Source organism: Electrophorus electricus, chromosome 3 (assembly GCF_041902795.1).
Source record: "Electrophorus electricus isolate QZ-2024a chromosome 3, ASM4190279v1, whole genome shotgun sequence".
Taxonomy (NCBI): domain Eukaryota; kingdom Metazoa; phylum Chordata; class Actinopteri; order Gymnotiformes; family Gymnotidae; genus Electrophorus; species Electrophorus electricus.
The window spans coordinates 31646608-31664490 of NC_137499.1; the positions used below are offsets into that span (position 1 = coordinate 31646608).

The 17883-nt window shown below is 39.3% G+C and overlaps 1 protein-coding gene across 2 annotated transcripts in view; it reads right to left on the reverse strand.

Moving 5' to 3' along the window:
- Positions 1-409: 409 nt before the first annotated feature.
- The window catches only part of usp43b (ubiquitin specific peptidase 43b), a 65069-nt gene continuing 47595 nt past the window's right edge, over positions 410-17883 (reverse strand). For both annotated transcript variants that reach the window (XM_081711106.1, XM_027003396.3), the window contains 8 exons: positions 14669-14780; positions 11200-11303; positions 9272-9349; positions 8197-8326; positions 6738-7083; positions 6047-6205; positions 5251-5421; positions 410-4896 (listed from right to left, as the gene is read on the reverse strand). In XM_081711106.1, coding sequence (XP_081567232.1) covers positions 3773-4896; positions 5251-5421; positions 6047-6205; positions 6738-7083; positions 8197-8326; positions 9272-9349; positions 11200-11303; positions 14669-14780 — 2224 coding nt within the window. In that variant the 3' untranslated portion in view covers positions 410-3772. The remainder of the gene's footprint in view (positions 4897-5250; positions 5422-6046; positions 6206-6737; positions 7084-8196; positions 8327-9271; positions 9350-11199; positions 11304-14668; positions 14781-17883) is intronic.

Below are 17883 nucleotides of genomic sequence, written 5' to 3' on the forward strand. Positions count from 1 at the left end.
CAGGACAATGTTCTCGGTTGATGGCTTTAAATGCTACCTGTCCCTGTCAAGCCTGGAGCAAATGATTAAGTGAAATTTAATGCAGAGATTCCATTAATTAATTTGTTCTTCCATGCAGTGATAAAAAATGAGTATTGCTTTTATCTGTAAGATAAAAAGCATCTGAATGACCATTGCTCTCTGACAATGATAACAACTACAATAGTTTACATGTAGCTTACCTTTCCCTCTTGCCAAAGATTTTTTCCCTCTTGCCAAAGATGTTAAAAGTAGTTACAGCCTAACCTAATAAACTTAGTGTAATATGTTTGGATAAATCAAACTTCCTTTTGTTATATAAAATAAAAGAACACTGATGATCAATATAGATTGAACAATTGATGCTGAGACAGAAAAATATATCTTTTGTTTTACTGTCTGGCCAGAAGGACATGAAGGACATACTCTTGCCACAGAAAAATAAGAACTGAGCTATTAAATATACTCTGCTATTGAATATTCTACACCAGATCACATGTTTAACTGAACAAATTCATGTTTGAAACTAGAATTGTCAAAAATAAAACAAAAGTATAGGGTATTATTAAAGCAAACAATTAATGTGAACCCATGTCCACAGTTTAACCGAGTAGCTAAATCCAAAGGTTTTCCTTCAGGGTAGGCCTTATTATAATCACATCAAAGGTGGGGAAAACACTTGGACTGACTTCAGTATTCAAATGACCAACCACATATTCACACAATGAGAAAAATATTAGTCCACTTAGTCTGCACTTTAAAATTAGCACCATGATTAGCCTAGTCCAATTTAGAAATAGAACATACTGAGTCATGACAAAGGGTGTGCTAAATCTGCTATATTAAAAATAAAATGCAATACAATGTGTTATATAAATTGACAGTAGAAACATATATAAGGTTTCAGTGTTTCAATTATAATTGTGTTTCACCCTTTCTTTCAAGGCTTTGCCATCTCATCAGTATCTGAGCAATACAATTAATTACAAATTGTACAATTACATTTACACTAATTACAATTTAGTTAAAAAGGTTCATTACAAAACTTTGCATAAAAACACATCCCCAACTTTTATCCCTTATCAACAAACTCTTATTATGGTACTGCAAGAAAGCTTAGTGAGTTCTAAAAAAATAAATAAAAAAAAAGAAATTACTGATGCACAGTGAAAAACATGAAGATTTTTTGCCCACAGCTAGAACTAAATTATTTGACTGAGGAGTTTGGTGAATGTGAATCAGTGCTGCATGATATGGAAAACATACTATATTGCAATTGTACTGCTTTATATTTTAACTGCAATATGAATTTCAATAATATAATACACACTGTAGAACACGATGTGATATGGTTAAAGACTGGCCTGCATCACATTATTATTATTATTATTATTATTATTATTATTATTATTATTATTATGTTGGCTCATGAGACAGTTGTGATTCATTAACACCCACCAAAAACTCAACTGGAATAACTGAAGTCAACATGCTCACAACAAATCACAGATGTTTATGATTTGTTCAAGAGCTCATTTACATTTTAAGACCTGCTGTATTATTATTATTATTATTATTATTATTATTATTAGTAGTAGTAATAGTAGTATAGTATCTTATTGTCGTAGTAGTAGTAGTAGTAGTAGTAGTAGTATTACAAAGACCAATACTGAAATAAAAATAAACAAGTAACATACTGTGCAGCCCTTGTGTGGATGTATCACAAATACAGGACAGGACAGTACACAACAAATCAGATTGTTAAATTAACACCTAGATTGTACATTTGTAAACAATGCAATTTCATGCCATTAAAATGTACATTAGTAGTGTTTACTTCTGATTTTATGTCTTTAGACACTGCAAGAAGTTTGTTTCAGACACTTACAGTTCACAGGGTTAGATAACTCACTTGTTACAAAACCCACTATAAGCAATAGACTCCCACTTATCTACTGCAATTATGTCCAAGCACAAAGACTTTCTCTGACAAGCTATGAATAATGTGAATTTTCAATTTAAACATGTAAATTATTTGAAGAAGCATTTAAATCATTCAATGGGCTTTAAAACAATAACTGAAGGCTTACTAAACATCACAGGCATGATTTGTTTTAGATGTTCCACCAAGATGGATTGCTGGATCAGCTGGTTGGTTAAATACATTTTACAGCACTTTTGTCAAGGCCACTCACCATGACAACAAATATTGGGTTTGTAACTACACATAGATGGCCTATCAGGGCAGATATGACTGATGCTAATGTACACTATGCTGTTTGACTCACTGTCTCTCAGGAATCTCTGGATATATACAAAATAATCTCATTACTGGCCATAAGAATGAGAAGACCAGAATGTGGGCTCATAAATGGGCTGTAAAACAAAAAACCCTTATTTTTTCCTCTAGCAATATTATATTCCCTAAATATAAACACAGAGTTTTTAATTTTTTTAATTCAGTTTTTACATTTTGGTTACTGTAATGATTAATTTCAAAACAGCTGTTTTAAACTGCCTCAAATCACACAGATCATTGCTAGCAAGTTTAAAGCAATGTGGAAGAACCATGTACTGTGTCCCAATATCTTTAGGAAAGTTTAAATTCTCATAGATTTTGTACAGCATAAGCATATAGGTTGATTTGGTGACCAAGAGCATTTCCCATGTACTGCACAAATGTTTTGATCGTACCTGAACAAAAGAGGTGATGTAAGTACACTATAATGTCATGTACACTGTGCAATGCATGCATTATTTAGTAAGCGCATATTGCGTCCTATATGTGGTCTGTATAATAAAGACCAGTGAGCATGGATCCTAAGTTAATGATGCACCACTGTGCCAGTGATTGTACATGCCCTTTAGAATATATCTGTGTATGTGTGAATGTAGAAAACAATAATGCATTAGTTTTGAAACTAATGCTCTTTCGAGTATCACTATAAAAAGGCACTTACAGAAACAAATGTCACAACTGAGATCTCCCCAGTTTTGATGAAAGATGCTGACTCCAGTTTCTGGCTTAAGTAAGATCTGCTCCATCTATCTGTAGCAAGTTCACATTTCGTCCTGCAGCATTACCACCATGTGACTGGGTAAACAGAGCATGACATCTGTTTAATTGGGTAGGTAATATCTCTAGGGGTCTCCATGTTTCACACCATCTGACAGGCTGGACATTTCCAAATTAAAAAACATGCTGCTAGCAAATTTAAAATGTTTCACACAATAGGAATGTGGTTAGGCTTATTTTTGATGGAGCAAATGTGCTGGATACTGGAAGCGTAATTCAAGGAAGCAAATAATATATCCGGACAAAAGTGCACAGATTAGCATAACTCATATATTCTAAAACATGAAACAAGATTTTCATGAATGTGTCTCACAATATACATCTGTAAAAGAGTTTGCGTCTAATTAAAACTGCATTTTCGGGATGTTTCGGTAGGCAGGAGCATAATCTAAATTACACTCGCTTGCTTTTTAGTGAAAAACACGACCTGGAACTTGGATCATATCTGTGGCCACTAATAAAATTAGTTCGGATTTGGGTTTGGTAGCTTTTCACATGCTTTTATTCTATGTGGGATATGTTCCCAGATTTGGATGAAACATAAACGTCATGGCACCATAAATGTAGTGTTGTCTTCGCATATGTTCCTCTGTGCTGACTCAAGTTAGTTCAAAACAAATATACAGACATACATACTTCCCTCAGATACCTGCACATCAGAAGCAGGATTCAGGGACATCAGAAGCAGGATTCAGGGACATGCTTCTGCCTGCCTAGTGAGGTGGTGCTGTATCTAGACCTCTGCAATGTAGCATAGGAGGGTTTATCTGCTGTGAGCTCTTTGTGGGTTGGCACCAGTGGGCCACTGCGCTGGAGAGACACAGTTCTCCTCAGACTCAGATCCAGCCTACACTGAATATTGGAAGAGCTATGCGCTCGCTTTATATCAGCTACACGAGCCGAACCATTAAGGCTGCCTCTTCCATTGACCATTGCCTTGCTGTTGTTTCGCCCATTGTTGCTCTTTTGGACACCATTGGCTTTCTTCTCTTCTGCTACCACTCCATTCAGCATGCCACTGGATAAAGAGAGCTTTGATAGGCTCTTATTGGTTGAAGTTTTGCCTTGGCCCATCTCCCCAGCAGTACCATCTTTTGACTGGTTGTCTTTCTTAATAGAGCCTGTCTTTAGAAAGGAGAGGACACCACCTGAGCTCCGAGTTTCATCACTCTTGCATCCACTCACCCCCTCTGACCGGGTTTGATTATCCAGAATCTTGGAAGCTCCAGCTGGTTGCCTCCAGAGCCTCTTTAATGTGGAGTCTCTGGAAGGAGGTAAAGAGTTAGAAGCACTACCTCCTGGTTTGTGGCCGGTACAGGCACCATGCTTGGACAATCCATTCTGATTCTTCCCATGCTGTTCAGGCCTTGTCCTCTTCAAGCTCCTTCTGGTTAGCGAGCCTTGATCTTGTCCTTTAGCATAAGTATTAGCTGGGCCTCTGCTTTGGCCTTCAGGCACTTTGGGTGAGTCTGGCCCATGACAGCTTCCTCGCTCCACTCCACTAAAGCTACTGCTGCCACTAGGGGAGCTGAGTGAATCTCCTTCATGGTGCTGCGTGGTGACTTGAGCAGGGCTAGCTACCAAGCTCACAATGGGCTCCTTAGTGCACCGTGGTCGCCGACCAGATTCCAGGTACTTTACCAGTTCTCCAGGCTGAGCTGGTGAAGTATGGGGGATAGATGTAGGTTTTTTTTGGTCTTTGGAACCAAAAGACCAGCGCAGAGGAAGCACTTTGCTCAGATTCTCCTTGCTTTTTGTGGGAGAACGCATGCTTACACTACGGGCCTGTGTACCTCTTCCATCTAGGATGTGAAGAACAAAGGAAGAAATGGGTGTGCACAAAATTATATTATACATCCCAAATGTGCAACCTTATATTTTGTTCAGTTAATTTGACAATTATAGTCATTGGTCTGAAAGTCATTTACTGTTTTGCGAAAAATGTTTATTTTTGTAGTTTTTACAAGTACTGGCCCCATCAGACAAGAAGTATCAAAACCAAACATAAATATAAATTCACTGATATTAATTATATTAAAACATATGTTACACTATTTAATAAAAAGGACAAACAAATGAATAAAACACTGGATTTAACTAACACTCTCGATGGCATGAGACCACCTCTTGAGAACTGAAACAAATGGATAACTCACCAGTATTAGCTTTAGTGAGCTGTGCAGGGAGTGCAGGGGAGGTTGGTGTCTGGGGCTCTGGTGCTGAGGAATAACTGGAGGTCTTAGTTGCTGGGCTAGAGGTTTGGCGCTCTTCTGTCAGAGATGTCAGACGAATGAGCCAGTGATTAGATCTGGAGGGGCTCGTAGAGCCTGCAGGAAGTCAAACCATGTCACTGTTTAATGACTCTGTCAGTTCTTTTCAAATAGATATGCTGGCAATAACAATTAGAAACAAATATAGTGAACATCAGTCATTACCACACTGTCAACTGTAGCAGTTCAAGCAATTAACTAGTGTTTATCTTCAGTCTGTGACAGGAGTGCCATCTATCAGCTCTGTTTAGTATACATATTTTAGTTTTTATATTTGAAGATTCATTCATAATGACTCGAATTCTGCCTCTAGGGATATTTTTCTAAGTAATTGCATCTCCTCCCTTTCCACAGGTCTCAAATTAATTTGTGTGATTTAGGATAGACAATATTGATGAAGGCTGTGCAGAGAGGCTAGAAACATGGTGGATAAAAATATTACTGATGTTCCACAATTTAAATGAAACATAATATGTAGATGGTTCCACTATGATGAACTATAATCACCACACTCAAGTTTCATAAACCAATAGTCTATATCTAAACACAAACTAAACTAAAACACAATATAATGTATGTGGGTGCGAGTGTAAATGGAAGGCTTTCCATTAATGAAGGGTATTGAGAAAAGGAGTGGGATTCTAATGCATGAATTCTAATGTGTACAGAAATAAAAGCTGACCTCGGAGACAGCATCCAGCTGACCATGCAGGGATGCTGTTGCGTCTCTGGTAGAAGAGGATGTAAGCCCCACGGGTACACACTTCCCCTTCAGGCACAGGCTCTACACTGCTGTCATCATAGCCATACCATTGGCCATCCACTGAGTTCCTGCAATATGCTGTTAATTCATGGATATAATTTGACCTGTACAGTGTATGTACCTGCTGGCATGCTACTCACACATATAGCATTTCAAAGAATGCACATTCACTCTCGCAATCACAAGAATGCTGAGTCCTTATGTATCAGTCATGATACAGTCTAACACAATGATACACATGCAAGAAATCAAAGTTTAGGGGAATGCATAACTGCTTGAGAGAAAGAGCAAGATATGTATACCTCAAAGTGAACTTTGAGTGTAGATACAAGTTGCTAATGAATGTAGTTTTATATGTTTCTAATAAAGTGCCTGGAGAGTGTAGTTCAGAACTTGCACACTTTCAAATTTGTAGATAACGCCATTACAAATACTGGCTGGGATGTTATTATATTGTGATGCTCTCAATTTTAAATGCTTGTCATTAGTGTCATCATGACCCTTAAATATTACACAACAGAAGGTCTAGTTCTGACCCAGCATGGAGTCCTGCACAACAATGCATAAAACAACCCAATCTCTGGCTGTCATTTATTATGGGGTCGCATACCTGTATAGTGACCTCCATGCATCCCTCCATGATGGTTGCACACGGCATACAGATCATAGAGAAAGTCCTGGGCATGCTGGCTTGCTTCTGCGCTTTGATGGGTTTGCTGTTTCCAGCCTGAAGGTAGACGGGCACAGTTGCTCCTCTTGACCATGTGGGGTGCCATATCTAGGCCTGTGAGAGGGAACCGGACCAGCGTGGACAGCTTGTTCCGCCGCTCACCCACCTGTCGGAAGCGCTTGAGATGGAGGATGAGGATGTCAGGGAGTGTCCACAGGCTCATTTGGAGCATACCCTGCTGGAGCTGCTTGCAGTGAGGACATTTCCATGCGTCGTCAGGAGCCAGCTGAAGGCAAAGTGTGAATATCATATGAGGGCTCTAATCTTTACAGAGGAATGAATGGATGGAATTAGTTTCATTCTGTAGGGTTACGTGTGCCAGAAGCAGATATTACTGTACCTACAAGGATTCTGGGCCTCTTAAACTCTTTTCCACTTACAACTGTGGTAAAATTAGTGCCATTTTATTCAGTTTTTAATGGAAGTGACTCTCTGCCTTCCCACAGTCCCTCCAACCATGAAATAATATTAGGCTACATATCTTACCAGCTGAATAGTACATGCATAAATATTCAGAGCTTTACATGTGTTTATGCCGCAGAGGGAGCAGGCACTTTACACGTCTCTGCAATCTACTTTAGGATGCAAGAAAGAATAAATTGCAAGCAAAAAACAGCAACAGAACTTTAGACTAGACTAATTAAGCAGTGTAATAAAATAAAGTACATGTTAAGTCTATCTATTTGCCTAAAAGTCTTAATTTCTGAGCTAAGGTTCTAACCAAAACTCTAGACCTAATCTTTGACTAGAACTTGTATTGCACATATACTGCATTCTAAGTGTATTAAAAGACCAAAGACTTATTTTGGCCTATACTTGTTGGGCACCTTTTTTTTGCTTATTTTTCTGTTTTTTATATTTCAAAATATACTGCAGTTTTATTCGACTAATGTGTTATTACATAACAGTCCTATATAGCTTTGTATTAGGCTTATGAGTATATTGTAAAGCTTATTGTAAATTTATTTAGCTAGCCAAACCATTTTCTCAAATAGTTTATACTCCACAATACAATAAATAAACAGGTTTAAATTATGTATCCACTCATTGAACAGAGTGACAAATCTGTATAACATTAGAGGTAATATATTTATCTTCTGACTTTTTGTTTTACTGTTTTTTTTCCTTTTTCCAGCTTTCAATACAGAGAAGGGACAATAACTTCTTGCTTTCTTAAACAGAATTAGAACATCCCCATTGTTCTATTATAGGAAAAAGGCAGATAATCATGGAGTGTGAAGTTTATCAGCATGAGGACAGTCGGAGGCTGTTTCATTCAGTGGGAGATGGACATACACAGAGACGTTTCAGGCTGTGTATGTACAGCTGTATGTGTTACCTGCTCCTCTTTCGTGTAAAGCTGAAAGCACTCGTCGAGGGTGCAGCTGTGCTGCTGAACATGTTGCTGCTGCTGGGTACGCACACTCTCCGAGTCCTTCACCACCTCCTCCTGAATGTTACCAAACAGACTACACACACATACACACACACATTCAAACTCGCACTGCGCTAGGGGAGGTTTCTAATTGGTGTTTTCAGTGGATTGTTGTCTAAAACACAAGACAGCTGAAGAAGCCAAGAAACAAACACTGAAGCAGGCTGCGTAGGCTGGTTTGTGTGTAACAATTTCTGTGCCTATGTCCTAAAGGAGCAATAAGTCATTTTTACCACCTGTGTCATGATAGAACAAGTCAGACCCTCACAGACCTCGTGAGGTTTTTTATTCTCGGTGGAGTAATCCATAATCCCGAGTAAATAATAGAAGGAGGGTCAGAACCAGAGAGCACAAGACAAAAAATCCAGATAACATTAAACATTAGCTCAAAACCAGACAGGCACAAGAGACAGGCAGACAAAATCACAGGGAGCAGGCAAAGGCAAAAAAACAGGATGAAACAAAACAGCCTGGCAATGAGAATAAAAGCAAATAGATGAAAACCGTTCAGTATGTAGACACCGAGAGAATGACAATACTTTGCAAAGAGTGACTGGCAATGGTAATCTTAAATAGAGTGATGAGCAGCAGGTGAATTCAATAGTCCAGTGATGAGGATCTTGTGAAGCGATGCATGGGAAGTTGGGAGTTGTAATCTGGTATGTAGTTAGGGGAGGTCGGCTCTGTGATGCCACTTTTTGGTGCAATAAACAATATTTATGACAGTGAACATTTATTTATTTACATTTTTTCTTTAAAGTGTAGCTAACATGAGATGAATCATTTTACTTTGTAGTCCTCAAATGAACCAGGTCCCCCCCATTTGGAGCTGGTCATGTATAAAACAGATTTAGTACAGAATTTCTGAAACATCCAGGCCAGTAGAGGTCAGTGTAATGGTTTCATAATGTGAAGAATCACTCTTTATAGAATCACTTATTGCTCCTTTAAACTGATTAATGATAATAGTTTGACTCACCAATCTTTTATTCTGTGTTCCCACTCAACGATCAGCTTCACATGGGGAGGCCCACCTGTGCCACAAAGCTTCAGAGCTCTGAGGAAACACAAAACAGACACCTTTTATCTCAGAGCATTTTATTACCATTTACTAACAAACTATAAATGGAAGTAAATCTGCACCTCCCTGATGATATCGGGTCAGTATTTTGCTTTTGGATTGATATCGGTGCTTTCCTAAGATAACAACCATTGAAAAACTTCAGCTCCTCTTTTCAGTCCAAGGGTGCATTTTTGGCTTCTTAGACAAAGTAATTAAAGTGTAACAAACCAAGGCTGGTCAGCTTCTTGTGCAGACATGCAGCCTTGCTCTTCTCCCCCAGTCCTATCAGAGAACAATGCAAGCCTTGAAAAGACTCTACTTAAATAAACGTTAACAACATGGAGATGCATTAGCTCCCATGACAAACCAATATATCATCCTACAAGGCTTCTGTCCAGGTGGAAACACTGTACCATTCATTAATGGTTGGTATAGTGGAGATGTTCAGTTCAAGATCTCAGGGTGATCTCTCTCAGAGCCTTTACTTGTAAGTAATTAAATTAGAACATACTCTCTCAAGAAAGTAAAGAAATTCATTAAGACCTTGCAAGACAGATTTGACAATGTAGACCTTAAAGGGAATAAGCCCCAAGGTGTTCCAGGTCAGACCTGTGCATTTTGCTAAATGCTAAGGGATTTAATTCCTGAAGAACCGTTATACATACACAGCACTGGTTTTCTATGCCTAGTAAAAGACCACTTATCCTTTAAATATCAGCCAATAAATATCTCTCATTCACATGTGCGCATGTGTGTGTGCACACAACTAACATACTGTCCTTTGAGTATATATCATAAAATTCTAATCACAAATTCCCAGTACAGTACAGTGTTTCAAGGGGAAAGAGTATGTTGAAAAGTGCATGGTCCCCATATTGAAGTATGGTGATGGTAAAGTTCTTATATGGGAGATAAATGATTTCTAAAGGTTTGGGAAATTGTACTTCATCCATGACATTATAATTTCCCAGATGTACTGCATAATCTTGAAAGATGCTGCCTTCTCTACACACCCTGGGACGTAGAGCACTCTTGCAACATGACATTGACCTCAAACAATTCTTCCAAGGTCACTGTTGCATTCTTAAGGAAGAACAAGGTAAAAGTGCTGTAGGGGCCAAGTATGTCACCTGCCCACAATCCTACTGAGCACCTGATGGGAATTCTGAAGAGTTCAGCTGCACTCCATGAATCATCAAAGCACTCAAGGAGGTCATCCTTTAGGTTTTGAACAGGACAGACATGACAATCATGAGCTTATACACTTCATGCCAAGAACAGATGACATACTAAGTACTAGTAGGCTACTCATTTGTTGAATTTAATTAAGGGTCATGTTTGCAAACAATTATTATTATTACTATTACTATTATTATTATTATTTACATTTATATAGCACCTTTCTCAGATTCAAGGACACTTTACAGACAGACAATGATTTAAGCAAAGCTAGCTAATTCATTTTACAACTATTAATTACATATCTTCCTCATACTTCCATAAATTGTAATGGTGATAATTTAGAAATAGATTTTTATGTCCAGATGTATTTATTTATGCTGTGTACTGTATATGAGCATCCTTATAGACATTCTCGCACATGAAAAAAAGTTTGAATGGCAAGTCGCCTTCATCTGCCTGAGGACTTAAAAACTTCTTGTTATTCAGAAGACCCTTTCAACTTGTCCTTCCTGATAATACAAATGACTAATAATAGGTTTTTTAATAATAGGCATTAATATGCATTTTAGCAATTTTATGAAATGCTAAATGTTATTAACTAAAATGAGACAAACCATTAAAACCGCAGCCACACAAGCTTGCACACACTCTCCCACACTCACCTGTCTACTGCAGGATGGTGAAGAGGTTGTCTGTCCTGAGAACTCAGATAGCTGCAGGACATTGATCCCCCAACCACCCGGATCCTGAACAGCACTCTGGAATTCTGCAATGAAATAAATCCACAGCCAGAATTAACTATACGGCGAAATACTCAATGTAAAAAAACACTTACTGTGTTTATGTAAACCCAACTGGACAAAAATATAGACTGCGTTAATTTCTCACTCCAAGTATTAACTCAACATGGGATATGCCAGTATAATTACAGGAGCTGACGAAAGATGCCATTTTTAATGCTCTTTCTTTAATTACTGATTGTGAATCTCTGACTAATCCACAAGGTACCAAATACAATTTAGCATTTTTACAAAGAACCTTGTGATTTTTAAGTTCATCAACACAAATGATTAAAGCTTCATTTTGGTGATATGCATTCTATTTCTGCATGAATAATTAATAATTTCATCAAGAAAAGTTTCTCATCAAGTCCTCTGGCAGGCTCTAATATGTTTCTAAAGTGTAAAATGTGTTTATATCCTTTAGTCTTTAGCCACTAAGCGGCACTATTGCACTGAGTGAAATTCATGCTCATACAAAAAAACTAGTTTAAGTCAGCTCAGCATTGACATCAAGCTAAACTCTGTAAAAGGTTGTCTTTTCTTGTAGATCTAGGATCAGGTTTGTCAGCAGAAGAGTTAAGGTCAATATTTAGTAAGGAGTGATCTCTACTTAACAGGAGCAAAATAACAACTATGTAAACAGGTAAAAGACTACTCTCATCTTTGCTCTTTGTCTTTCTGTATACAGAGCTAAAGAAAGTTCTAACTGGAAATGTCTCCCAGTGCATCACGCTGAGCCATTTAGCCATGCAGATTCACTCCTTATATGGGTTAATTTTGATCAGAACATAATCTCTGCTTAATTTTTTACAATGAATGCATTTTTTAAATCTTAAAAGTTGTGTTCTGGATTAGAATTTAAAGTTTAAGAATTCTAACATTTCTGTCCTTGTGCATTCTGAAATGGAAATGCTGTTTCAACCAAAAATTAAATGGAATTTTCTTCTTTTTCAATATGAAATCTGAAATTTTGCTGGCGCGGCACCAAGAGGAACAGAAACAAGGAGTCTTGCAGGGAGAGAGTGAAAAATAGACAGCAAAAATAGACAAGAGGGTTCTGAAACGGTACAGTCAGAAGGGAAATGGGGACTATTTCTGTGGGATTTTCTATAGCTCTGATGTCTCAAAACTGATTGCAGAGATGTGAGCAATATTGCCTCAGCAAAGCTACCGACATGTGGACGGAAGCAGTTGGGTAGCATTACCATGCTGCATACGTACCGACAGTCATCAGAATGTCTGAGAAGACTACATCGCCTTTAGAGGATAAGATTGGTGATGAGACAGACATGAAATCCTAGTAATTTGCATTAAGATTTTGGTGGTCATCATACTGATAATGAGCTCTGAGCTGGGACCATAAACACTAGTGGATCGTATATTCTTTAAAGCACCCAGCAGAGGGCAGACAGTAACTAATGAATGGAATATGGCACAGAGAACATCTGAGATGTAATGAAGAAAGCAATGGATGGAATTCCCAATCTTGCACCTAGACCGTCATCCTCCTCCAGAGTTTGGCACTAACCCTATTTTAATGGTCCCACTCCAGATTAACAAATTCTTCAACAGCAGTTAACTACGTCCAGAGCAGGCTCACATTCCTTTGCAGTGCAACAGGTCTCAAGGATGGAATCAGGTTGGGACTTCTTTAACACACCTAACTCAAGTCAGCCTCTAATCATCAAGGCTGACTGGAGATCTTAATGCCTCTAGATGTTTTCATAGTTTTAGTTATGAACAGGATTCTCACAGGAATGCTTTAGGCAAGAGTCAAGAGCATCTAAAACATGTTAGACACTTCTTCAATCAACAAATTTCTCATTCTCTATCAGAGAAAGGTGGACATCACACACTCAAAGCAAATTATTCAATATTGTAGATAGCTATAGGCCTACTTTAAGAAATCCATTACTTTTACAGGCAATAAACATTAACCTCAACTACAGTTTTGAGAAATGCTCAAAAACTCTTCTATTGCATATGGACAGTGATTTTGTGTGATAAGAATGCTTTTTAACAGAGCATACCAAACTAACAACAAAATGCTAGCCATCATGTACTTTAGAGTACATCTCTCTGATCCCAGGTTCATTATGTGGGGTTAATTGTTGTGCCCCAGCCTATAAAAGGCTTTAGTAACAAGGCTGGGTTATACTATGTAAATTAATTGATTTATAGACGAGGCCAACTGCCAAACAGAGCACACTGCTTAGTTGACTCTCCTTTTGTCTATGTAATTACCTCTGAGAGAATACTTGGGATAGCCACTCAATGTCTCTTTTTCTCACAGCCACATACAACCACACACACACACCCCATATTCTAAAATCTATAGAACTAGAGAGATAAAGAAAACAAGAAAAAAGATAAGACCTACATGCCCCCCAAAAAAGATGGAGATATGTTACCATAGTCCAGCCTGTCTGCTGACCTGTGAGTGGGGAAGGCATGAGAGAGTGAGAGCCCTAATCGTGGAAGAGGGCAGTAAGAACAGTGGCAGCAGGGGACTGATACTGACTGCATAGCCTGTCCTCTGAGCAGGAGGAGAAGAGAGATGAAATGAGGGAGAGGCAGGCTCTCTGTAGAGCAGCACATGGCTACCCACATTGATTAAATAGAGTGAGATTTAATCAAATAGCCCACTGGGGGGTGGGACAGGCAACAGGCGGAATGCTGCCACGGTATAATGAATGGAGTCTATCCTTGCAGGAGATGAATTCAGACGGATTGTCTCCTATTCTCCCCCACTTCCTGTCTTTCTCATGTCCTCTCTTTGTTTCTTCCTCAACCTCACATACATTCTTTGTCTTTCCCAACCTCTCTGTTGCTTTATTTGGCCTGTCTTCTTCCTCGGAAAACTGACTATGCCACATTTTATTTTGTGCCTCTCTGGTTTGAGAACTCTTTGCTTGTCCCCAACACTCTTTCACTCTATTCTTTTGTTTTCTTTCTGTATTTCCCACTTTCTGGTTCTCTCCAGCCGTGCCCTTTCATAATAAACCAATCTACCTGACTGCCTCCAGCAGAATGCACCACTGATGCCATTAACGAGTCCCTCCAGCTTTTGTGGGTGACATGCTAATTGGCACGCACCTCATCAGAGTGATTAGCAGTGTGCCAGCAGTCGTGTGGTGTAAGGTAATGAGGGAGTTAGTGCGCTGTATGTATGGCGGTCTAGGAATGTGATTTGTTTGACACAGATGCACAGCTGGACGTGTCAGAACAGAGAGGGCTGCTCAGTCGTGCTTTGGCCACAGAATGCTAGTGGTCAGTGTGGCAGCGGCTGGATGGAGATGCTTAAGGGTGGCCAGATTTGAGCAGAAGAGGGAGAGGTGGTAGTTCCTACCTGCGGTTGTGCTCCGTTGACCATTAGGTAGTAGAGCTTGCTGAGGATACTCTGCTGCAGCTGGTCCCATGACACCGACAGGTCCTCTCGCATCAGGAACGGAGGACCAAACCTATGAAGGAAAAGAAGGTTACCGTTTGTGGCAGGAACAGTGTGTATGTGTGTGTGTGTGTGTGTGTGTGCGCACACACATGTGAGAGCAAGCGTGAATAGAAATGATTGTGCATGATTGCAAGTGACTCTGGGTTGTGCGAGAGCATGTCAGCATGTACATGTGTGTGTGTGTGTGTGTGTGTGTGTGTGTGAAGGAGACAGAGAGAGGGGAACCACACCACCGAAAACACCCAGCCTGGCTACAGGCTTGCCTGGGTCCACAAAAGACACCTCCTTCCATGCTCAGCAACATGAGCATTTAAGTCAACTATATACCTGGACTCTGTGCCACACATGGGCCCAGTTAAAAATACAAACAAACAAACAAACAAAAAACAGCACAAAAAGCAAATTAAATGTGAAAGGGCGGGGGTATGGTGGGGGGGACTCAGTTAATAGTTCTGGGATTTTGCTGTGGAGTCAGAGCCAAAAGCAGCCCTGTGGTTCTACCTCACAGGAAACATGGCTGATCCCGTCAGCTTCTGTGTTCGGTGCAGGCTGCTTTTGGTGTTAGGGGCTTTAATATTCCTTTGGTTGTTTGGATTCTGACTTTGCCCTAGGTACAAAGAAGGCTTTCCCAGGACTGCATCAGTAGTGCCCTCCCTCCCTGTCCTTATCTCAACATTTCCATGCTCACTCTCCCCTCTCTCTTACTCTTTTTCTGTCCGAGTACGTTGGTGTGTGATGCTCTGAATTGGGGAGAAGAAATACTCATGGCTCTTAGGTAAAGAGATGCTCCTTCCATCCTGAGCCTCAAAAACCTAAGACTTTCTGCATTAGCTGGTCGCACGCACGCATGCACGCACACGCACACACGTCCTCGGGCATGTGCGTTCACTAAAAAGAAAGAAGCACTGGGACTGAAAGGAAGAAGTTAAAAAAACATTTTATAGTCGCATAAAGCCTACTGGCATTGAAAAACACAAGTATCAGCACTATGGTTTAATAGTGTTGTAGTACAATTTTCTTCTATTTATTTTGAGCATAATTTGTTTCAGATCATAAAATGTCAGTTGTGATGAGTTTATTATCTTATCATATGACAAAAAATATAGCCTAGGCACAAGCATTCTGATTTTTCACACTGGACAGGTATCAGCACCAACCTGTTCGCTAAAATATTTCATAGTACATGTTCAGAAAGTCGTGAGGGCATGTCCTCAGCATAAATTACATCTGTGCACATGGCTACTGTACAATATGTAAGTACTGCAGCAAGTAGCACATCTGCATGGACCACAAAACAAGCCCTCAGTTTGAAGGAAGACACTTTATAGAGGATGAACTGTATAATGAAGACAAGCTGATTTTATAGACTGCGACCACAAGAGGCTCCAGTAGCACATACAATATTCGCAGTAAATTAGACAGCAAATATGACATCTGACATTTCCGGGTGTGCTCTCAAGAGCAACAAGATAAAGTCAGGTCTGCAATGATACAGCCTACCTAAAAATAAGCTTCTGAAACCACTCTGGAAGAGAGTTGCTAACTCTTTACTTTCCAATCATCACCAACTGTAAAAGGAAAACAACTGCCTATGACCCACACCTGGGCTTACTGACCTCTGGATAAGATACAGTTTATGGGCTGGCCAAACTTAGACCCTGTTTCCCATTCTGCTAATGTGTGCTGGTATTCTTTGTGCTATATTCACCATACTCTTAGCTTCTTATGTACTTAATACAGCATTGTTATACCGTTGTGTTCATGTGTCACACAGGGTCTGCAAAATAAAGGGTTGCCTTTAACTAGTGAACCAGAGTACATGTAAACTACAACCAATTTATCCAGATATTTAGCTGGTGTCATAATGCCTTTGTGCCCAGCACTACCAAACCTATACGGATTTGGGTTTGGATTTTCTCTTCTTGAAACCATGTCTAAAATCTCACAATGTTTTGCCTCCTGTGGTGAAGTCTGCTCCTGTTTTGTTTTCATTATTGCTAGCTTTCAAGTTTATTGCTATGGAGACGAGTCAAAGGAGGATACTATGCAGGGGATTTCCTAAAAGTTGAAATGTAATGTTATGCATTTTTGACCTGCATAAATACTCCTTTTGATTTCTGATGTGGATTTAAATGGAATAAACATGGACATTCTTGGTTTTGCAAAAGGAAAAAAAAAAAAAAAAAAAAATCACTGAAATTACAAACATCACTGTACACACACACTTTGACACTGCCTATCAACTAATTCTGACACGGCGAGAGCTGAGTCAAAACAAGGATAAGTGTTTTCATCTCAGTGAGAGAGAATGAAGCCTAACTCCATCTCCTGATGTTCAGAGCTTACCACTCAGTCATTAAGATCTATTAATAAGTCGATTAGCTTAGCATGGCAGGCCAGCATGGTGAGGCTAAGCTACTGTCCTAGCTAGTAAGGCAAGGGTTATTTAATAAATGCCATGAAATGTAGGGTTTCATTTATTGGAGGATATCAGGAAAACACTCAGTGAAACCAGCATTTTAGCTCCTATTGCTTTCAATCATATGTTTCTTCCATAACAAACTGACAAGACATTTCTATTATGGAATAGACATTTTTTTTTTTTTTTGGATACCTGGAATCCTTTTCCTAACTATCTAGATGACTGACATGGCCAAACAAATAGTGTCTGAGGCATAAGTGGGTATCGAACATGTAAATATTTATAACATGCATAAATGTGCATAAATCTTTGCTTCTTGTTGTTTTATCCTGTTTTCTTTTTCATTTGGCATAGCCGACGGGATGGGGAAGACTGTGTACAGGGTAAGTCATGTTCACTGTTTGTAAACAATGTACATAAAGTATATGAATTTTTCCAGTGAATGTACTAGGGCCCTGCTCATAAGGCATGGAATGTAGAAGGCCCCCAGCAGAGCAGACCAGGGTTGTGTGTAGAAGAGCAGGAAAATGGCCAAGCCCTCCAAAAAGACACATTTCATGTTAGAGGAACAGTCGCAGCGGTAACAACCCAAAACAAGCCATGAAATCCTCCAAGTCTCTCCATCCCTCCCCTACCTCGCACTCAATTACTTCCGAAAGACATGTCCCTCCCACTGTGTGAGCTCGGGAAG